Source organism: Aythya marila (genome assembly GCF_965140915.1).
Source record: "Aythya marila genome assembly, chromosome: 15".
In the NCBI taxonomy this organism is placed as follows: Eukaryota; Metazoa; Chordata; class Aves; order Anseriformes; family Anatidae; genus Aythya; species Aythya marila.
Window position 1 is genome coordinate 4,526,560 of NC_139056.1, and position 17,269 is coordinate 4,543,828.

Below are 17,269 nucleotides of genomic sequence, written 5' to 3' on the forward strand. Positions count from 1 at the left end.
CTGCGGGACTTGGGCTGCAGCAGGGGTGTGTGTCAGCCAAGGAGACTTCTTTCTTTCTGGTTACACCACAGTCAGCACAAAGTCGTTCACCAGCCTGTTTCTCCAAACTCATCCAAACTCTCTATATAGACACACGTACAGAAGGATGTGTGTGTCTGTGTATACACCCACGTATACGTACACAGCTCCTTGCAGCAACTGTGGAGGAAGAGGGAGCAGAACAGCCGCTCTGCCGCCTGCATACACAAGTCCAGCCCTGGTGGTGGAGGTGGTTCTGCCACTGCAGCTGTGCCTGGGAGCATTAGAAGTCTGCTGCCATCTCCCTGCAGTCGTTCATTTCAATGTTGGTGTAGTTTTGGGGATGTCTGAAAAGCAATGGACAAAGTAAAAGGCAAAATGAGTTGCTCTGCTCTTTTGCAGGAGTCAGGGAATGACAATCCCATCCCTCCTTCTGTGTCCTGGTGCCAGGAACTCACCCAGTGATACTAAAGCTGCGTCTCAGCTTTGCACTTAAAATAAAGAGGCTGGATGACCAGCCTTCAGCAGGCACAGTTTACTAAGGTGTCTTTTAGCATTTTGGGGAAAAACCAGGCAGAACACCTACCATCACCTGGCACATGTAGATCAACTTTAAACCACACTGTTTTCCGAGAGATTCCTTAAGCCTGCCTTAAAGTATTTTTTACATTCCTTTATAAAATACACAGAGTTTTTTTCTATTCTCCAAGTGTGCTTCAAGAACTTTCCAAACTTCCAACACTTGCCCAGCAACATCCTAGCCAACGATAAAAGATCACAGAATATTCACCAAAATAAATTGCCTAAACTGGCTAAATAACACACCCACCAACACTGTTTTTGACCACTCAAGTGTTAAGCAGCTGTCTACCCGCTAATAACACCAGGGCCACCAAGAAATTGTTTAAAATGGTGCTGTGCTATACTATGGAAGCTGTTTCCAGGTTATGCTAAACCACCCGTAACTTCCCGGTCTGCTCAAAGGAGCAGCTCTTCCCCTCGCTGCCCCTCGTGCACAAGCCTTCAGCAATTTGCTCTCCCCCACAACATGTTGTAAGCGAGGCCGATGGGCTTTACACCGTGCTCAGTGACACACCTGGTGTCACCCATGGCTTTATCAATTATCACCTTAACCTTAATGACCATTTCTTACCTTTTGATGAAGTGCAACGCCAGGCCAACCAGCAAGAGCACGAGCAGCAGAGCTCCCACGACCAACAGGGCGATCTCCCAGCTGCGCAGAAAGGCTGAGGATGTGAAGGCAGAGATGGGGCACTGCAGTCAGGACCCTGCCCAGCCAGCTCCAGCCCTATCACGTCCCCCCCAGTCTCCCTGCAAACACTCTACAGTGCTCCTGCTCCAGCCTCAGTCAGCTTTGAGCAGCTGGCTTTAGGGCTTCTGCTCTGCGCCCAGCAGCACAGGGCTGCCCCGGCCTTGCCAGGGGATGTGGCAGCTGAACTTGCAGGGACATGGACATGGCAGGGTGGCTACCCCATTGCCCCTTGCACCAGGGGAAGCCAGCCATCATTATGCTTCTTCTAACGACCCCTCAGCTTCACAAGACAGCTTTGTGTAAGCAGCAGCACCAGATGTCTGAGCCCAGCCTCAGCCCTTCTGGTGGCGCTGGGTGAAGGTCCCCGTGCACAGCTCTGCTCCCGACTCACAACTGCTCTGTGATGACGCTGGTGTGCTTCTGGGGGCAATGCACTCAGGGCTGGTTTTCAGCACTCTTCCATCCACGGAGAAGGGGTGGGGGCTGCTCAGGAGGCCCCGGCGCCAGCTCTCAATGGACTGCTGCTGCACTGGCAGCCGAGCACGCACCTGGCCCGAGACCTTCACCACAGAGTTCACACACGTCAGGTTCAGCCCTGTGGAGAAGCAGCAGCACACCTTGAGCAGGGGGGAGCCCTTCTGCTGCAGAAGGGACTTCCCCCAGTGATGAGACCTCCTGGCCCCTCCAACGGGACAGGGACACAACTCTCCCTGCCTGGCACCAGCAGTGTGGGAAGGGGGGGGCACTGCAAACCAGGCAGATGGAGCAGGGCACTGACCTTGCAGGTAGAGCTCAGAGACGCCACAGGAGCACTCCTCCTCCAGGGAGCTCAACAAGACCCTCCTAAAGCTTTCAAGTGTCCTTCTGTGGTGCACGGTCCAGGCAGAGCAGTCTAAGGGACGAGGAGAAGTGGAGAAGCAATTGCCTGGATGCAGCTCAGGCCTGGTGATTGCCTCCCAACTGCGCTCCGCACACCGAAACTGCAAGCAAGGCTGCCTGCTTGGGACAGTGATGTGCTTTCCATCGCATCAACACACCAGGGAAGGGAGCAGGGTGCCCATCCTGGGGGATACGGGAGGCGGGGGGTGCCCTGAGGGATAAGGGGGGCGGAGGGGCACACAGCCCTGCTTACTGGGTGTCAGGAAGCACAAGTCCAGACCCACGGCAAAGGCATCCTGCGGACAGCTGTTCTGCACACCAGGGGTAGGCTCTGAGATGGCAAACTGTAGCTCTGCGCTGGCATCACCGGAGGGGCAGCGACTCAGGGACACAGGCCTGTCCCCCAGAAGAGTAATGTGAGCTCAGCAGTGCCTCTTACACCTCTCTTCGAGGCTTCATCCACAAATCCCACCCCATGCCCCCATGCCTGACACTGCTGGAGATGACGAACAGTTTGCTGGAGCTGACATCAACCTTTGCAGGGCTGTCACAGGGACAGGTCCAGCTGACCCCGTCAGACCTGAGCTTGGCCACAGCAAACCCATTTGATGTGACTGGTTTCTGGTGAAGGTATTTCAGTGCGTGCTTAAGCTAGCCAGAAGCTGGAGATCTCTGCTTCCTGGGTAAATAGGACCCATACGGTTGTGGCTCTGTGCACACGTGCTCACGGGGGCAGGCTGCAAACTTAGAGCCTCCATCAATGAGGTAGGAGAGCAAGGCAGAGGACATGAGGATGACAGATTTAGCTAAAAGAGGTGACCTTGTGGACAGGAGAAACTCTGCTGGCACTCCCACCAAGAGAAAGGCTCAACCCCATTTGTTGTTAAGCAAATGTAGTGTTGGAGTGAAAGGGATGCCAGGTTTTGTTTTGTTCTGCTCACTGGGATTTAAAAATAAATAAATAAATCAAAGGAAAAGTTTGTCAAAGAAGTGTATACACTTGCTATTTGTAAAGGCTGCACTCCTTCATGCAATGCCATTTACATCCCTTGGGAGAAGCAAGTTAAGCAAGCAGTGGAGTAACAAAGTTCAATTCCCCACACCAAAGGAGAGGAAGCGTTTTCCATTGTGATGTGCTCCCCACCTCTCCGTTTTCCCTCACAAGGCTGGTGAATACACGCAGCCACACAGGACACAGGACAAGGCAGCAAGCTCAGTGAAGTGCCAACCGAGGCTCTGGGCACCAAGAACCCAGAGATGTTTTCCAGAGAAGTGGCCTCACCTGTCATCCTTGCAGGGCACAGTGTACAATGGGCCGAGGACATCCAAGCGGCCTCCCACCATGCTTGGCCCACATGTATACACCAGGGCATCCACCAGGTTCTCTGACGTTGCCTTCATGCCACTAGGAATCACGCTGGTGCTGTACAGAGCTATAGCGCTGGAGCCTTCGGTAGCAGCAATGTCCTCAAACATCAGTTTTGTCCCATCTGGAAATGCCAGAAGAATACACAGGGTGAACACCTAGAGATAGGTTGGAGAGAGCTCCAAGGACAGAAACGTGAGACAAAATAGTGATGGTGAGTGGGGCAAAGCACAGCTGAGAGAAGGGCCTGCTTGCTGCAAAGGCCTATTTCTGAAAAGCTCATGGTTCCTCTGAGACGTAGAGCTCTCTGCATGCAGGCCAGCCAGAGTTTAAGGTGAACAAAACACACACAGACAAAACCAAGCAAACAAAACCAACAACAGCAAAAAACAAGACAGGCAGATGTGCCAAGGCAATGCTGTGGCAGGGCCAGGGAGAGATAGCAGCAGCAGAGGGTGCAGGCTCAACCAGCCCCAGTGGCCCTGCATCCCCCAAGGCCCCCAGTCCCAGCACCCAGCCCTCCCACCTTCCCCGCTTGCCAGAGCCCCAGTGGAGGAACGAACACTGAAAAACATGTAACAGAATGGCTGAGGGAGAAAAGACAGAAGTAACAGACCATCAGAGGATGAGTGATTTCCCCCCAGCCCCGTCTCACCATTCCTGCCGCCCAGCAGCAGCAGGCCTGAGGCGCTGAGGTTGCCGCCCAGCGGGACGCTGCCATGAGCGGCACCCTCCTGGCTGGTGAAGATGACCAGGCTGAGGCCATCTAGGCTGGTCCCTGGCGGCCCCTGCAGCTCCACAAAGCCGCCAGCCCCACCACCAGCCAGCCCCAGCTCGCTGATGTGGACAGCAGGCAGCGATGGCACATGGGGGCTGCCGCAGGAGTTTTCCCTGAGTGGTGTCATTGCCGTCACCTATGGGGAGACACAAAGCCGCTGCCATGGCCGCTGATCCCACTGCTCACATCCTTACTGTTTGTACATATCCCCCACAGGGGTAAGGCCCGACAGGGATGCGGCGGTTCTGCCTCCCCCCAGCTGCTCCAGGGGTCCCATCCCTGCCAGCACCATGTGGGGTCCGCTCGCACTGCAAACATCCCTTTGAATGTGACCACAGAGCCCACTCAGCACCTCCCTGCTGCCAGCAGACTTCTTCTGCTTCTTTCATTGCCTTGTTTCTTGACCCGAGCATTCTGTGCCGGCCTGATCCCAGAGGACATCAGCAGGGAAAGAGGAGAAGTGTACATACTCTGCCAGCGTTCCCTCAGGGGAGCTATCTAAAGCTAAACACTTAAAAACAGGAAGAACAGTCGGGACAAATTAACACAAATCAATCACAGCAGTGGTTGAGGCAGGTCCTTCACACGCTGGCCCACGGGAAGCTGAGTTTCAGGGATGTGAAGTGCTGTGCTACCGTGTCACCAGAACGCCTCGCTTTCCCGAATCAAGGCCATACCGAAACACAACTAGTTCTTTCCCAGTGGCTACAGCTGGAGTACAGACATCTGCCGCCAACCCACCTGGAAGCTACTCTGGAGTCTTGCACTCAGACCGTGGCAGCGGCTCAGGGACTCATCCTCAGTGCTATGAGAATCATTTTCGTAAAGGATGCTCTGCCCCGGTACCAGCACTTTGAGCAACTTCTCCGCCTTCTCATCTGCTCGGGATGTGTACACCACAGCATCCACCAGCCCCTCAGCGGTCACAGCCATGTTCACTGTGTAGAGGGTGCTGTTGCTGTAGTAAAGAGCCACAGCGTCGGCCCCGTTCTGGATGGTGTTGGGGGGCAGCCTGACCATGGGTGCTGGGTGCACGGTGCTGCTCCCCACCAGGAAATAACCCAGCTCGTCCGTGTGGTGTCCGGAGAGGTCCAGCACCCGGTAGGCCCGGCTGTTTCTGCCATTGTAGAGGACCAACCAGTATCTCTGGAGGTCAAAGTGAGTCCGTCCCGTGTAGAAGAGCTCTATGTACTCTGCGTCCTCTCCTCCCCCTGGGTTGTCTGGGTTCACCTCATTGATGAGCAGCTCACCCACTTGCCTAGAGGGCTCTCGAGTCCTCTCTGGAACCTGTGATGGGACACCTTGGAAAGCAGAAATGTCATGAACGTGGGCCAGGCACAGCACCCTGGGCAAAGAATAGCTTTGCACAGTTCTGCTGGGGTGTAACCAAATTCAGCAGAAGACTGGGGGTGCCGGCCCAGCACCCCAACACACACATTCCTCCTCTTGCAACAATGCACAGAGATCCCCATGGGCCTCTGCAGCACCCACAGGGAGCCGGGCTGTGCCATGCCTTCCGTGAGCCCCATGCCCTGCTGGCGATGGGAGCTGCCCCTCACACGCAGCCCCAGCTTGTAGAGGTGTCCCTGCACCCAGAGGAAACACGGGAGAGTAAAGAAACTCCCTCTATGGCTCCTCACAGCTTGTCTGCATACGAACACCAGTAAAATAAAGGGGCTGAATATCTTTTTGACCATAACCCAACTTTTTAATTTTTATTTTTTTTTAAATCTGTGTGCTCCAGACCCCTTACAAATGTCCTGGCAATACTCTGCCTAATAGCTCTAACAACAGTTTGCTTTTATTCCAGGTCATAGAATTCCAGAATGGCTGGGGTCAGAAGGGACCTTAAAGATCATCTAACTCCAACCCCCTGCCATGGCAGGGATGCCACCCACTAGATCAGTTTGGCCAAGGCCCCATCCAGCCTGGCCTCGAACACCTGCAGGGATGGGGCATCCACAGCTGCTCTGGGAAACCTCTTGCAGTGCCTCACTATCCTTACAGTGGAGAACTTCCTCTTAATGATTAGTCTAAATCTGTCCTCTTTTAGTTTAAGAGCATTCCCCCTTGTCCTATCATTATCTACCCAATTAAAGAGTCCTTCTCCATCCTTTATATAAGCCCCCTTTAAGTACTGGAAGGCTGCAGTGATGTCTCCCCAGAGCCTTCTCTTCTCCAGGCTGAACAGCCCCAGCTCTCTCAGCCTGTCCCCATAGGAGAGGTGCTCCAGCCCTCTGATCATCTTCGTAGCCCTCCTCTGCACTCACTCTGACAGCCCCACATCCTTCTTGTGCTGGGGGCCCCAGACCTGGATGCAGGACCCCAAGTGGGGCCTCACAAGTGCAGAGCAGAGGGGCACAATCCCCTCCCATCCCTGCTGCCCACCCTCTGTTGATGCAGCCCAGGATGCAGTTCACCTTCTGGGTTGCATGCATGCACTGCTGGCTCATGGTGAGCTTTTTGTCCACCAGAATCCCTAAGTCTCTCTCCACAGGGCTGCTCTCAGTGAGCTCTTCTCCCAGTCTGTGCTCACAGCTGGGATTGCCCCCACCCAGGTGCAGCACCCTGCTCTTGGCCTTGTTGAACCTCATTAGGTTCACATGGGCCCACTTCTTCAGCCTGACCAGGTCCTTTTGGATGCCATCCCTCCCTTCTGGTGTACCAGCTGCACCACTCGGCTTGGTGTATTTGCAAACTCACTGAGGGTTCACTCAATACCCTCATCCATGACATTTAATACGACAATGAGCAACACGTAGCAGCTGGATGAGACAGAAATGGAGGGGATCTTTGTCAGATAGGGAAATGCAGGGAGGCACACCTCCCTGCTCTGGGGAGCTAGATCCACACGCCCACCCTCAAACACGGTGTCCCTCAACATACATGAATGATGACCGGTACCTGGAGGTAAGTCTGGCACGTTAATATCCTTGAAGCAGGAGCTTTCTGCTGTGATATTCCTTCTGTCAAAACTCACAACCCTGGGGCTCTCCAGGAATGTGTTGAAGGCTAGCAGCAGGCTGCTCAGCTGGTCTTCTGACTTTGCAGTGAGCAGGGTGGTGAACAGAAGCCCCAGGTCCTGACAGGCCACCTCTGAATCTGCAGAGGCAAGAAGAGAACTGCTTCAGTGCCATCACCCCTCTGAAAATGCACTTTCTCCTGGAAAGGACACAGAGCTCAGCAGCTCGTCTCCCTCCTGGTCAGACTGATGCAGGGGAAGGGTTTGGGTGTGCTGTCAGTGCAACGCTGTGAGCCCTGCAGATCGTTTCCCATGCCATGTCACGCAGCCCACCCAGGTACATCCTCATCCCTTCAGAAGCCTTGCAGCCCCAACAGCAGATGGAACAATCACTTTGGGGCTTCTAAACATCTTGAGCTGAACATATTATCTCTGACAATGCATGCTATAAAGTCATGGCTCTTCTCTTCATGTATCTGCATGTGCTCATCACACTTGCATACTAACCTAGCAGGGACATCAGAAGAACAACACAGACCAGTAAGTCTGCTTGCATTTCTGCCAAAACTTGGTTTAATTTATATGGATCACAAAGCCAGCTAGGCAACAAACTCAGTTGAGACATCAGCCCTGTTGCCACATCTGTCTGACAGCAAATGCTCAAGGACAAAATAACTGGTGGTCTGCAAATGAGCACTGATGTGCACTAGCTGGCAGAGCTGCAGATGGGAGCACACTGCAGAACGCCACCATGCTAAGTCTAACATGCAATGCTTTCATGATCAGCACCAAGTCTAGATTAGCTGGGATCCAAGCCAGGAGGATGCAATTTAGTAGGGAACCAAGGGCTGAAAATCAGAAGTTGATGGGCATTAGCCTCTGGCAGTCCCCGGGCTGCCCCACTCCTGACCACCTCACCTTTGAAGTAGGCAGGAGAAACTCCACAGCTGCAGGATCGGTCAAAGGCCTGGACGAAAGTCGTCAGGATTTCTTCTGACTTTGAGAGCCACTCCTGGCAATCTAGGAAACAAAAATCCTACCGTTACCTAGCCGCTCCAACCTCATTCACAGTTCCAGCTCATTCTGGGATGGTGCAACTCAGCTCCTGCTCATCACTCTGAGGGCCCAAATGGCTCCACTGCACCCAGAGCAGTTGTGTACGAGAATGAAGACTGGGGAAATTCAGCCCAAATTCAGCCCATGGCCACGAAGAACAATACTGCAGAGAAAAGTCAGATGTCCTGGTTGTATTTCCTTTGGTGTATCTGCACATACCCCAGCACAACCCTAGGGGGATGTCCTGATGGCTCCGGCTTTGAGCACATGCTCTTGTCCTTAGGTGGTCCACCCAGAGGAGCAGAGGCGTCTGATACCCACCTGCTACAAGAAGGCAGAAGGAGACCGTCTGGCTGAAGCGTTTGCTGGGGCAATCATTGAACTTGCCAGGGGTAGGCTGGCTGAGGACATAGGACAAGGAGTCCCGGGTCACAGAGCAGCAGTTGCACCGGCTCATGGACACATTTCCCAGCTGGTGCCTGAAAGAAACAGACATGTACGTGAGATAAAACACAACCTGGCAGCCAGAGACATGAGTGCTTTTCACCCTCCACTCACATCTGCCTGCACCATAGGGTGAAACCAGGCACTTAAAGTCTTCTTCCTTCACAGGGTCTGGAGAGACATCCCACCCTCAACAGTACCTCCTTACCTGAAAAAGGAGCCCAAGAGCTTGATGAAAAAGGAGTCCAAGAGCAAAAGCACAGACAAGAGCTTGCCCAAATGATTTTTACTTACTGCTTGCTCCTACCCATGCAACTTCATGTGAGCGGCACCTCACTGCCTCTGCTCCTCAACCTGCTTCACTGCCCACTCTGTCCTCTCTTTCTCCAGTTAGCAGCATATGCCTCATATATAAAGGAAACAGTTCTCGTGTCTCTCAGAAGTCTGAGGTTACTAATGGTCCCTTTAACCTTCACTGGGGAAAAATCTATGCTCTTCAAAAAACAGAAAAAAAGAAAGTGGCTCAATTAAAATGAAGAGTAGCCCAGCCTCCAGCCTTGGTCTGGGTGAAGCAGAGCAGGGATTTCCACCTGGGCCAGGTGAGAATCATCACTACCAGAGATACCAAAGTCCCTCCCTCATCCTCATTTTGACCTGAAATTCCATCCTAAAGCTAAGGAAAACCTTTTCTTTTTGAAAGTGGTATTGGAAAATCTATGATATTAACCAGTAGAGTTTTATAAATAATAAATTAATAAAAAGATAAAACAATAAATTAATAAATCAATAAAATAATAAACAGTAATGATTTGGTCATAGGATTTCTCCCCAGATACTTTATTCTGCAGTGCCAGGTCTGCCGAGGGGGACGCCTCCCCACTTTGACCAGGCAGGACTTGGTAGGAGGACAGGACTGGTCTGGAGGTGGGACTCATCTTCCAGCCCTGCCCTCTCCAGGGGCTGGGTGGGGATACCTGGAACCTGCAGCTCCAGCTGGGACAGGACGAGACCCGAGATGCCACCAGCACTCCCTGCACAAGGGCTCTGCTTGCAGTGAGCCATTTTGTCACAAAGCAGTCACAACCCACCTGGGGACGTACGTGCCCGCCACCCCCGACCTCCCCAAGGCAGCCTCGATCTCCTCGCAGCTTGCGCTGCTCTGTGGAGGGCTGGGGACACGGGGCATGGAGGACCCTAGCAGGAAGGACCACTGCACAGCCAACCCTCCTCCCCACCCATCTCACCGTGTGCTCTCTAGGGCAGGTCTGCCCAGCGTCAGGGCCTCCAGCAGCTCGGGGCTCGCTCCCTCGCTGTTCGTGTACACGAAGGCATCCAGCAGGCCAGCTGCCGGCAGCACCTTCCCCAGGGCAAAGCTGCTGGTGTTGCCTCTGTAGAGGGCAACGGCGTTGGGGCCATCCCTGAGGACAGGGTGAGTAGAGTTCTCCGGGAACGGCAAGTCCACTGCACACCACCAAGGAAAGGAACAATGACACCATGTAAGCCGTAAGGGAGTGACACCCCATAAAGCAGATGTGAGGGATGCGCCACGAGCCACACATGAGCAATTCCTCTGGAGCAGGAAAACAGCATCACTTCAGCTGCAGTAACTTAGAAAATATCTGGGGTGGGCTGATCAGTGCAGGCTGGGCACCCACAGCCTCCTCTTCCTGCTCGCTAACATCTCCCACATCCTTACAGCCTGAATTTCCCTGTTGGTGGCCAGATTCGTGGTCTGGAGGAGGAAGTGTGAGCAGCTCCCATTCTGTTGCTCTGGCGCAGAACAGAAAAGCTGGTCCATGCATAAGAAGGGGAATGGGAAAACAAGTACAGATGTGACGTTGCTTACAGTAAAGTTGTTTTTTAATTCCGAAAGACATCTGCAAAATGAACTAAGCATTAAGGTAGCAATTGCTCTGATAGTACAGAAAAATATTTTAAAAATATATATAGTGTTTCACTAATTGTCCTTGTTTTGTTTTTACAAACACACACTCACATATATATACACAAACTTATTCACAGCAAGGGTCCAGGATACCAGCAGACAGCATTGAAGCTGAAATTTGGAGGACTTTCCCCATTTCCTTCCTTGTACGTACTGTTCCCTATTTCCCCAGCTATTTCCCTAGCACTCAGTGGGAGTTGCTGAGCACAGTAAGCAGCAGCATTTCTGCTCTCCTTGTCAGCACTGCTGACATTTCCATTTCCATGCTTCCCCTTGCACTGAGAGCTCAGGGCAGAGAGGCAAGGACAAGCGGTTGCTCCCCCAGGCCCCTGTCTGAAAAAAAAAAAAAAGGCCAAAGTGCATCTCCAGCCTCCTTCCTGACCTGAGGAAGCCCCAAGGAACAGTCAAACGCCATCCCCAGAAATGTCCTGCTCAGCCTGCAGCTGGCTGTGCCCTTGCATCCCTTGGAGCCCCCCAAGCCTACCAGCTGCTGGCAGCCCCCAGGGAGAAGCAAAGCAGCTTTTCTGGTGGGCAGAGTAGAGCCCACACAGAGAACGGGCTCTTCTGCTCGGGATTATTTGGGGCTTAGCCCATTGGTGTGAGATGCAATGGAGAGCTGCCAATAAACAATAAACCTCAGTGGAGAGCACTTCAGCTTCCCCCATCCTCTGAGCTTTGCTCGACTTTGTTGAGCATCCCGTCTGCTGACTGCAAAACAGCAGTTCTGGGTACTTCATGAATTACAGATGGGAACCGGGTTTGTGAGCGATGAACACACAGCCTGACTCAGGAATCATGAGTCAGGGAATTGCACAAGACAGCTGCAGAGTCAGGGCCTCCAGCTGGCAACATCTTCCTCTGAAGTGCCCAAAATAATGAGACGTTTCCTCCTCCTCTGGTGGCCTGGAAGCTCTAGGAGGAAGCAGCAAGGGCAGCACAACCCAGATGGGTCAGGGCGCACTGAGAGAACGGCCCTCCTGCTTTTCTGGGGGGAGCCTGCATCTGCCGGGAGCAGCCCCAAGCCACGGGTGGGGAAGGGGACGTGGCACAGCCAGGCTGGCCAGCAGCAGGATGGTGTCCCCTGGCACAGGGACCTGGCACCTTCTGTCTGCGCTGGTGTAGCACAGCACGTTCCCAGGCAGTGCCTAAGGACACCAGGATGGGTCAGAGCAGAAGCTCACTTCCCACCCCTGACCATACCTAGGTATCTGGGGAAGATGATGATGAACACACATGATACTTCCCCTGAATGTTGTCTGTCTGACTCTACCTCAGAAACCTTCTCAGATGGATGCAGCTGTGTGTGTTCAGCAAATCTACAGGACTGACTCTCTCCTGAACCTGCCTGGTTTCCCACTAAGCACTTGGGAACTTCCATCTTTCACAAGGTTCCTCGCCTGAGCAGCTCTGCCTGTTGTGAAGCACATTGCCTCCACGCACTTGTCCCAAAACCACCACCTTCTAGCTTCTTCCGATGCCCTTTAGTTCTTGTACCAGATGGGAGAGCAATCAATCAACCCCTGCCCATCTTTTTCAGGCTGCTCCCACTTCTAAAACCTCTGCCATGGCATTCCTAAGCTTTACTGGGCTGAAGAGCACTAGCATACCTAGCTGCTTCTTCTGTGGAAACATTTCCACAGCACTGACCATCCTTGACCTTCTCTGAATTTCTGCAGTCCTAACATATCCTTATGAGATTAAGAAATTGTACCACACAAGACAAAATGCAAGCAAATAATGAATTTATGCAGTGTCATAAGACCTCAATTTTTCTCCTCTTAATTCTCCTCTTAATAATTTCTAATATTTTATTTGCCTTATGCAATTCTTTTTCAATTTGCACTATTAGCTCTTTTATCTGCCACTGAGCACTGAGCTCATGTTTTCACCCATCTATCAGAATGCCAACCCACAATAAAAAGAGGCAGTATCCTCCAGCCCCAAACCTGGCTGATGGCTCCCTCAGTGCCAAGATAGCCATGAAAGCACAGTGCTTACCTGGGGCTTTGCTTTGTGCTGGACCAAGCAGAAGCAGCCCATCCGCTGAGGTTTTGCCATAAACGTCCATGGTGAAATAAATGTCTTTGGTCCGACCATCAATCAGCACCAGAACGATGTCCCTCAGCATGGTGGCATGGGGACCCTGAAGCTCTATGAACTCAAAATCTTCGGCAGAAGAGGCAATGTGGACCTCGCTGATCAGGACAGCAGACGCATTCAGCTGAGAAGTCAGGATGCAGTGGTTGTCTGTGCCTGGGGTAGGCACGGCCACTTGGAAGATCCACTGAGAATCTGCCCCGCGGCACCTCTCTATTGACTCATCCATGGTCCTGAAGGTGGAGTCCTCCAGAAAAGCATCTCTGCCAGGAGTCAGTACACTGACCAGAGTGTCCGCTCTGTCCATCTTCCTAGTCTTATGGACCAAGGCATCCACCAGTCCACTATTTGTGACATCCATGCCTTCCTTGTAGTTCCCTTTCCCATAGTACAGAGCGATCGCATCGGGGCCGTTCTGGATAGTGTTCTTAGGAATCACTATTGCCGGGTTCACAGAAGGGGACCCAATGAGAAAGAACCCTTGGCCATTAGTAACCTTGCCCTGAAGGTTCAAAACTTTGTAAGCTCGGTTTCCATTGCCATTGTAGAAAACCAGATAGTAGCCATCCAAACGGGCCGTTCGGCCACTGGTGTGATAGAGCTCCACAAACTCAGAAGTGTCCATGCCTGGAGTGTCAGCATTGACTTCATTAATCAAGAGGGTATGCTCTGTGTTCTGGTCCCTGGGGTTTTTTATGAGATTCTGGGCAGCAACCCTGGGAAACCAGATGTACACAAGCACCATCAATCCAACCAGACAGACATCTCCCATGACGATAGCTGGGACTTCTGATTCAGTTCCGATCTAGAGGAGCAAAGGCCTGTCCTGACAGCACAGAAAGAATCTGCTGCTGCTGGGCAGCTGTATGACAGCAAGACAAGGCCTCCAACCTGGCTGCTGGCTGGAGGAGGCGCTGGAAGAGGCACTTCTCTACGGAGCTCTGGTTTGCAAAGCACAGCAGCAGTCTTGCAAAAATCAGACTGGAAAAGGCATGGTTTGAACAAGGTTTTCCCAGCTCAGCTCCTTTAAGGGGAGAGAAAAAAAAAAAAAACACACACACAAAAAAAACAACAAAACAACTAGTTAGGAAACACAGAAACACGACAGTGCAATTTAATGGCCTTAAAGCCCCAGTATGTGTGGACATCTCTAATTTTTCCTCCCCGTGTTTCTTTAGAGGTTTATCAAGATTCCCACCAGTGGTTGCAGTGGAACACAGCCAGCCATTTTCAGTGTTCAAAGCTCTGAGATTTGCATGAACACTTAATGTTGTGTGGTATCTCTATTAACAGTTGTTTCCCTTATTTATTCCATGGGAATTAACAGAAAGCAGCACTACAGATGACAGTAACCATCTTCTCCATGCAGGGGAGGACAGATGACCATGGCAGAATCTGATCATGTCCACTGCAGAGCAGCTCCACTGACCACCAAACCAATTCGGCCCTGCTGCAGCTCCGGCAGATGCAGCCAAAGGGCTGAGGGAACCACGCACAGATCAGCAACGCACCCCACAGGACCTGCAGCACCATTTCCCTGTATGCGTTTCTCAGTGAGAAAGCGCACGACTCAATCATTCCTGAAGCCAGGTCTAAAAAATAAGCAGTGTGAAACTGACAAATAAAGATGCTTGTGAAAAAAAAGGAAAGTAAAATTTGTCCTCTCGCTTACAGAGGTTTCCATGAACACCCTCGTGCCACCACCTGAGGGGTTCAGGTAAACTCTGTGCAGCCCCTGGCCAGCCAAGACTGGACACGCCGAGGTTTCTTCCGCAGGCTGTGGGGCCGTATCCCCTTGGGGCTGACGGGTGAGGCGTGCACAGAACCCTCCGGTTCCTTCACGTCGTGGCTGAGTCAAGGGGGTGACTGCTGTGTGGGTGGACTCCTGCAGTGCTTTTAGCTAAGCGCCAGCTGCAGTGGTAGCACAGCAGCACGGCTCTGGTGCTGCCGGCAGCAGCCAGCAGGCCAGCCTGGCCCGGCTTGTCGCTACCAGCAGGGCTGGCACCTGGGCAGGACAAATGGGAGGAAATCATGATAAAAATGAGAAATGGTAAAAATGAAGCTGACGTGAGCCAGAAAATAAAGGACCCTGATGGAGAGGTGATGCTAAGCTGCTCTGCCCCAGAATGCCTCCCCCTTTTGCTGTGCTGGGCACCCCTTTGCCTCCCCTGCTCTCAGACCGGGCAGCAACACGTGTGCCCCGTGCCTCCGTGCCATGGGACCGGCCCCAGGGCTGCCCTCTCTCCTGGTAGGTGCTTGGCACCAAAACTCGCTCTTTTCCCATCCAGGCACGGATCTTCTACAGACTCGCTGCTGACGTCCCCCTCCGGCAGCCTCTCGGTCCCGCCCAGCGCTGGGTCCGAAGCGAAAGAAACTTCGCCGACTCCTGCAGCAGCCCAGCCTCGCCGGTGCCCTATTTGCATGTTTCTGTCCCCATTTCAGTTACAGGACAGAGAAAGAAAGGGGAGCTCCCCTCCGGGGGTGAGACGCGAGGAAAGCCACGGGAAGGGAGAGAAAACAGCAGGAACGGAGGGAGCCGGGGCTGGGCGAGCAGCGGGGCAGGAGCGGCCACCTCCCGGCACGGCTCCGGCTCAGCCCCGGCCCGCAGCCGCCCCGGGGACGGGGACCTGGATGGGGATGGGGACGGGGACCGGGGGACGAGGATGGGGACCGGGACCGGGGGACGAGGATGGGGACCGGGACCGGGCACTCACCGCCGCTCGCTGCCCCGGGACCCGCCGCCGCCGCCGCGCCCGTCGGGACCGCACCGGGGCGGGGCGGGGCGGGAGCGGTGCCGGGAGGGGGGGGCTCGGACCCCGGCACGGCCCCGGCCCCCGCCGGGCACTGCCGAGCCGAGCCGTGCTCTGCCCACCCCTAGCGTCAGCCACGCGTGCCCCAGGGCGCTGGCAGCCCCTCACAAGGCTCCGTCTCCCAAATAAGCTCACACGACCCAGAAGGTCCTTCTGTGGCTCTTGCCGGCCCTTCTGGATGGGTGGGTGGGTAGGTGGGTGTGCAGGCGTTGTGGACCTGCCTCCCCACCCGGATGAGCTCCCCAGCCAGCACTGCCGGAGCACTGGTGTCCCTCCTCACACCACTCCCAGCACAGGAACTGGCACCCGGAGGGCTCAGTGGCAGTGCTGGGTGGCCCTGCCCAGCCTGCTCTGGTGGCACAGGCTGAGCTTTCCCAGGGGGACCGGTCCTTGTGGCCCCCACAACTTATTGCACCCCAGTGTTGTGTCTCCACTGATGCTGCTCCCTGGCTGGGGGACATTACGCTGCATCCTCACATGTGGTGCTGGGATCCAACTCCCTGGTGAGGGCCAGGCCCAACCTAACTCCTCCTCCCCACCAACCTTGAGGACCTGCTTCCCCACACCTCCTTGTGGGGCTGCCCAGGCCCCTTCCATGGTTCTCCTCACTGGGAGAGACCTGAGGGCACTGCCCTGGGCGGGCTGCGGGGAGCGGGCTGTCCTGCTCCTGCTGCAGGGCCAAACGTGGGCTTCTGTGACTCATCAGCCTGGTGTCTTCCTCCCTCCTGTAACTGGAAACCAGAGCTCCAGCAAGAGGGAAGCTCTGCCAGAAGGGCTGCCTCCGCCTGTGTCCTCAGCAGAGCTGCAGCTGTGGGAAGAGGCTGAGCCAGGCGGGGAAGGGTGCTGCCCTCAGGGCTCCTTGGGGCGCAGGGCAGCCCCAGCACTGTGCCCACACCAGCAGACGAGCCACAGAGCGAGCGTCCTCCAATTCTGCCGCACTGGCAGCGTCCCCAAAGTGGTGCTGGAGCGGTTCCCATCTGAGTGCTGAATAAACTTTAGAGCACATGGTGCTAATTACTGGGGCTTGGGGCTGAGCACTGTGCTCGATCTGAGACAGAGCCTCGCCGGCATGATGTGCACTTGGTGAGGTCTGCGGCGTGGTGCTGTGCCCCAAGGCCCAGCCTCTTCCCATCACTGCTGGTGCAGGCTGTGTGGCTGCCCCCTGTCCGGGTGGGGACCAGGATGCAGCAGCAGGGTCCCACATCGCGTGGCTGTGCACGGAGCTCCTGCTTTGTGGGCCCTGCTCAGATCTGAGAGTGGTTGGCACGTCTTGCACATCTGACCAGTGGCTGGGGCATGTCACACACGGATGGGGAGCCAAGCTGAGCTCTCTGCTGGGAGAGCTGTCCCTGACCTGCCCAACATCTCCACTTTTGTACTGTAAGCCTGTGTTCTCCCCAGCACGTTTTGTTCACTTTAACTATCAGAGTTTGGAGACATTGTGTTTATGCAATCACTGAACCACAAAGGATGGTGGAGAGTTGTTTGGGAGCGGGAACACCCTCACCCGAGGGGCCCTGACTCATCTCTTTCTGGACAGAGATGTCACAGTCCTGAGATGTCGGGATCCTGGCCTCGCGTGCAGCGGGTCCCAGCCCACACCAAGTGCCCCCTGCCTCTGCGTAGGGCTCGCTTTGTCCA

At 54.2% G+C, this 17,269-nt stretch overlaps 1 protein-coding gene across 1 annotated transcript; it reads right to left on the reverse strand.

Moving 5' to 3' along the window:
• Positions 1 to 81: 81 nt before the first annotated feature.
• Positions 82 to 15,730, reverse strand: LOC309883827 (uncharacterized protein). Its single transcript, XM_082772214.1, has 14 exons — positions 15,533 to 15,730; positions 12,720 to 13,842; positions 10,021 to 10,237; positions 8,654 to 8,811; positions 8,195 to 8,296; positions 7,219 to 7,416; positions 5,056 to 5,615; positions 4,192 to 4,450; positions 3,453 to 3,660; positions 2,424 to 2,566; positions 2,070 to 2,183; positions 1,683 to 1,886; positions 1,172 to 1,265; positions 82 to 365 (listed from the first exon to the last, which is right to left on the reverse strand). The coding sequence occupies exons 2-14, from the start codon at positions 13,588 to 13,590 to the stop codon at positions 302 to 304; spliced, it is 3,192 nt and encodes a 1,063-aa protein (XP_082628340.1). The 5' UTR covers positions 13,591 to 13,842; positions 15,533 to 15,730; the 3' UTR covers positions 82 to 301.
• Positions 15,731 to 17,269: the final 1,539 nt, after the last annotated feature.

Coding starts and splice junctions, on each gene's coding strand:
- LOC309883827 (XM_082772214.1), bottom strand. CDS start 13,590: ATGGGAGATGTCTGTCTGGTTGGATTGATGGTGCTTGTGTACATCTGG. Junction 4,451..5,055: donor GACTCCAGAGTAGCTTCCAG/GTGGGTTGGCGG, acceptor GTCTCCCCATAG/GTGACGGCAATGACACCACT. Junction 3,661..4,191: donor GCTGCTGGGCGGCAGGAATG/GTGAGACGGGGC, acceptor TGGCATTTCCAG/ATGGGACAAAACTGATGTTT.